At 41.1% G+C, this 5,508-nt stretch overlaps 1 protein-coding gene across 1 annotated transcript in view; it reads right to left on the bottom strand.

Annotated features, from left to right (window-relative positions):
* Positions 1-5,508, bottom strand: part of LOC123978270 (NACHT, LRR and PYD domains-containing protein 3-like) — an 11,692-nt gene extending 6,184 nt beyond the window's left edge. Inside the window, exons 1-3 of the mRNA XM_046061442.1 lie at positions 5,426-5,508; positions 856-1,151; positions 295-423 (exon numbers count right to left, since the gene is read on the bottom strand). Coding sequence (XP_045917398.1) covers positions 295-423; positions 856-1,132 — 406 coding nt within the window. The 5' untranslated portion in view covers positions 1,133-1,151; positions 5,426-5,508. The remainder of the gene's footprint in view (positions 1-294; positions 424-855; positions 1,152-5,425) is intronic.

Below are 5,508 nucleotides of genomic sequence, written 5' to 3'. Positions count from 1 at the left end.
TTTTCTCTTTCAGCACATTCAGCTCTCTGAAAGTGAATGGAAATGTGAACTGTATGTCCTGGTTGGCTTTGTCTTCAGCCCAGTCCAGAGTGAACTTCTGTGTTAAGACTGTTTTCCCAATGCCAGCCACTCCCTTTGTCATCACTGTTCTGATTGGTTCATCTCTTCCAGGTGAGGCTTTAAAGATGTCTTCTTGTCTGATGGTTGTTTCTGGTCTGGCTGGTTTCCTGGATGCTGTTTCAATCTGTCTGACCTCATGTTCATCATTGACCTCTGCAGTCCCTCCCTCTGTGATGTAGAGCTCTGTGTAGATCTGGTTCAGAAGGGTTGGGTTTCCTGCTTTAGCAATCCCCTCAAACACACACTGAAACTTCTTCTTCAGGTTAGACTTGAGTTTAAGTTGGCACAGTGGAGCAATAGTTTCTGAAAAAAGAGATCATAGTTCTACAGTAAATATTAGCACTGAAACTGCATAGTACAATATTTTCCTTGTCACAAGATACTTTATTTTGCTGCTTGTTCATCTAAGGTTATCCAGAATGCTGTCTAAGTTTCATTCTTGACAAACAATAACTTTAACCAAAGAAATAATTTCAATGATGCTATAATTACATAACAATTGTCCATTTAATAGTTTTAAACAAATGCATTTTAGAAAGAAATAGGCATAGGCACAAATAACTGAAGCTCAGTTGCATGGAGATGATGCTGTCGTTGACAAACTCATTCCACGGTGGTGAATTTGAATTGGTTGTAACGTAAATTATTTATTACAGTCTAACAGCATTACATAATGCTTGAATGTGTAATCTGCAAACTCTGTCTTTGCTATGTCCCTTTATTTCAATGACTTACCTCTAGGTACTGATATGGTGTTTGATAAATTCTTCACTAGATCATTCTGATTCATCAAAACCAAAACTATTCTGGCCACCTCTATAGTGTTTATACTGTAGATCTGCACCATGTGATCCACTGTGTCCATCCTGTCGGCCTTCTCCAGTTGACTCTTTGGGAGTGTGGGGAAGCCTTCTAGGAGTTCCTTCTGCAGCAGGTACCATTTAAATTTTTTGAAGTCCTCTGCATTCAACTTCTCCAAAGTTTGTAAGAGGACCTTCTTATGTGTTTCCATCTGTCCGCTCTGTCAAGATCTAGAAGATACCAAAATAAAATATATACTTTAAAGAATAATTACTTTTCTGAATTTGAAAACGCTAACTGGGCACTGTTTAGAGTGGAGACAGAAATTGATATTGCAATTTTTGTGACCAATTCAGTGTAAATCCATGGTAGTGTGGACGTTTTGGCAAATCCTCACTACTTACATTTATTCATTTGGCTGACGCTTTTATCCAAATTGCTATATATGTCAGTTGCACACACTGGTGTCTCACAGTGGATTCAAACCCGGGTCTCTCACACCAAAGGCAAGTGTCTTAGCCACTGCACAATCACCAGCCCATACTGTAAAAGGACTGTTTTAAATCTTGGTTAAGATTTAAACTAGGTTTAGGGGGGGTTGAATATTGGTTGGGGTTGAAATCCCTTTATCTTTGCTGTGTGTGTGTGTGTGTGTGTGTGTGTGTGTGTGTGTCAGGGGTGGACAAAAAATTCAGACCCTTTATTTAAGTAAAGGTACTAATACCACACTGTAAAATTGTCTGTTACAAGTCCTGTATTTTACTAAAGTAAAAGTAAGTATAGTCTGGAAAATGTACTTAAAGTGTTAAAGGGGCAATAGCGTGTTTTCAGCGGCCACTAGCGGTGCGGTTCTAAGATTGCAACCGTGCTCGCTTGAACTCATGAGCGAGCATAACCCGAAACACAACCGCTTTCATACAGAAATCCTGCAATAAACGCAGGAACACCAGCATGCAGCTGTGGCTTTTCATTCAGACATGTTCAGGGTCTGTTACTTCAACGTTCCCGTCTCAGAGGCAACTCAACACCGGCGCCGTACCTTTCATTCAGTGCAGTGAGACACCGGCATATTGGCACAGTACTCCCGAAAAAAGGCAGAGGGACAGCGGCTATAGACAGAGGGTGAGAACAGACAGAGCTGGAAACTCAGGTAAACTCCCACTGCAACGTTACAGTAATAGTTTTATCAGCTGCAGGTTGAACTAATCCATGCTTGTTATATGATCACGGTACATTTACTGCATTTAGCCGACGTGCTACATCATTAGCTCGCCTGCTGCTTTCAGTAACTAACTTTACTATCTGTGTATCTTCCACTGGAGGCTCAGCAGTGTCAGCACAGCTAAATGGATTGGATGATAAGGAAACGGGTAGTGAGCTGGACTGAATATTATAACGAGATTGTGTCACACTTTATAATAATAAGACCGCAGTAAGTAACTTTACTGTAGTGTCAGTGGATGGCTCTTTTTCTGGGTTGTATATTATGTGGGTCACGTTAGTTACAGCGATGGAGAGATGGAGAAGCTGTGTACCTGAGTATTGGTAAAACCACACTAAACCTAAACTGAACGTTACGAAGCAAACTGCGGCAGGTCCGAGCTGCTGTAGCATTAGGTGGCTGCATCACTATAGGTTAACGTTAGTAAACAAATCGCTCCACATTTACCGTTACATCCCTTCTTGCAGGCCAAATCAACAGTGGTACACAGGATAGTAACATGGGTTGCGTTAGTTGTGAAGGTGAAGTAATATGGAAAGCAATATAACTTTGCAGCGGATAACATTAGCAACTGCTCGGCATTACTTTATTGTTGTTTTGTATCCTTACGTGGAGCCTGTGTTTTGCTGTGAGCCGGTTGTTTTATGGTGTTAGTTGTTGCTGTAGAACGAGAGAGGCTCGGGAGCGCGCACAGGGCTGACTCATTCATTTCTGAATGAGTTTTGAGCCCCTTGACAATAAGGCAATGAAAATTTGATTTAATCGAAAACTTACATATAGCCCCTTTAAAAGTAAAAGTACTCAAAACAGAAAGAAACATGTCCTGTGACCATAGACTGTGTTAGTTAGCTTTTTTAGCTAGGTGCATCACTTTAACGGGACTGACAATTTTGTCTAGTGAACAACACGCTTAAAACTAAATATCCTCACAAGAGAAAATGAACAGCCACCTCCTAATAAGCTTTTTCAACGGCTGGTTAAATTTACACAGTGCCGAGGGTACGAGTCACTCTAGCCTGATTGACAGGTCGCCATGGTAACAACTTGTCAATTACGGATAATCCCGCCCTGAAGAATACTCTGCTTTATGGTCCATGTTCCTCTAAATGGGATCATAATTTACTAAATGAACATCACGCTGTGTTGAAGAAAACAACAAACTGGCGACTGAGACCATAAACTCATTTGAAAGTATTTACTGAGGAAATAAATCAGCTGAGAAGTAGCCTCATTTTACCATTATTTCTTATGCAATCAGACTTCTTTTTGCAACCAGAAGAGTCGCCCCCCGCTGGCCGTTTAATAGAATGCAGGTTTAAGGGACTTCCACATTGGATTCGCGTCTCAGACCGCAAGCTTCCTGCTTGCCTGTGAGCTCATTTTTAACTATTTTGTATCATAGTGCAACCTTCACATTGCTTGTTTTCCATGCTTGCTTGTTAAACCAACAGTACAATGTTCAACATCCATCCATCGTCAACCGCTTATCCTGCGTACAGGGTCGCGGGGGGCTGGAGCCAATCCCAGCTTACATCGGGGGAAAGGCGGCGTACACCCTGGACAGGTCGCCAGTCCATCGCAGATGTTCAACATTATTAAATTAAATTACTCAAGTACAAGTACCTTAAATTTGTACTTAAGTACAATACTTGAGTAAATTTACCTAATTACCGACCACCACTGGAATCTTGTCAGAATGAATGGTCTCCTCAGTGTTGAGATTATTACTATAATTATCAGTACTATTATTAATTTTCAGTCTGTACCACTGCTACCTTAACTGTCTGTATTTCTGTGAGGAATTTTTTGGTCTTTGTAAACAATATCACAAAGAGTGCGGTCTAGACCTGCTCTATATGAAAAGTGCAATGAGTTAACTTTTGTAATGAACTGGCGCTATAAAAATAAAATTGAATAGAAATTGAACAGGCCCATTTTGGTTTTATCCTCCGAATACTGACAAACAAACTGTTTATAGTGCTTCTGTGTTTTTAGGGAAATGTCATATTCTGTGAAAAGTTTTTAAACTATGTTCCCGACTTAAGACTTTTCTCTGGTTGATGAAAAAAATTTTTTACGTAACCTTAACCAAACTCTGTAACCATTACATTATGAGTGCTGAGGGGGCTGCCCCTAAAATCAGGCATTAAATAAATCAGTTAATACAAATGTTTTAACCCACAACCCATTTCCCTTTTCATGCTGCGATATAGGCTTTGTGTAGTAATGATTTGTGGTGGAAAAGAAGATTTAATTTGTTTGTTGCTCATTTATTATCATATATTAGTCCATTATTCTATTCATTGCAACAGAGAAAGAGAAAGAGGAAGTGTGCATAAGGACGGAAGTGGTGGTTAATAGGTGAAAATCAGAAGTGTATAAACCACAATGCAGTGACTAACAGAGAGACAGCTCTCAGTATCTGCATTAGTCTCCAGTGCCAGTGGGGTCCCCCTTGGACCCAATCTGCCTGACTTAACATGCATCTTTGTTGTTTAGTTTAGTTAAGTCTGTGTTTTCTGAGACAGGCCCCTACCGCTCCCAGGAGGTTCTTGTCTCATGCAGCAACACGTGGACGCTGTGGCCTATTTGTATTGCCGTTGACTACACCCTCTTAGGGCACCCACCGCACCGAGTTTTGTCGGATTTCAAACCTGTCGTTTGGGCTGTGGGCGCAGTTCGCTTGTGCTTTGAACACAAACCAACCAACCAACAAAGTTTATGAAAGCAGATGTGTGGTAAACTCATAATAAATCCAAGTGCTGATTGTGAAATCTTTTCAGGAACTGATCTTCGTCAGCAAATTACTTGGTAACTACATATTCACATCAGGGTGTATACATTTTCCCTGAATAAAAAGCTCAAAAGCTGTTGAAAATGCTGTACAGTACCTGCTCGTACAGTAAAAGCACAACATTTTACACAGCAAGCACACGGAGTGTCAGTTGTGAGGATTTTTGGCGCCTTTCTTTTGTTCTACCGGCCTTTGTTTCAGCGACACCACATGGTCAGGCTTTTGCTGTTTCATGCAGGCCGCTCTCTCTGTCTTTCTTTGTACGGATGATGAGAGGCCCGACATGAGTCTAATAAACACTGATGACTCGAAACGTTCATGAACTCACATCAGATCATCACTGATGAATCACTGATGGACCCGACAAAGAAGATTATATCTTACGTCTTTAAACAGAAATCATAGTCAGGTAGCGGTCGCTTTACCTGTGTGTGCTCCAGGGGCATGCGTTTCTCAGCCTACCTGCTGTAGACAATGACACTACTCACCTGAGGAAAGGGAGTTTGCCGGTCCTCAGTGTTGCGGCGCCTTCTGCTGACATACACCTCAAGGAGGAAATGTGTCTTTTAGA

This window comes from Micropterus dolomieu, linkage group LG10, assembly GCF_021292245.1.
Source record: "Micropterus dolomieu isolate WLL.071019.BEF.003 ecotype Adirondacks linkage group LG10, ASM2129224v1, whole genome shotgun sequence".
In the NCBI taxonomy this organism is placed as follows: domain Eukaryota; kingdom Metazoa; phylum Chordata; class Actinopteri; order Centrarchiformes; family Centrarchidae; genus Micropterus; species Micropterus dolomieu.
This window is presented reverse-complemented; position numbering and strand designations above follow the sequence as displayed.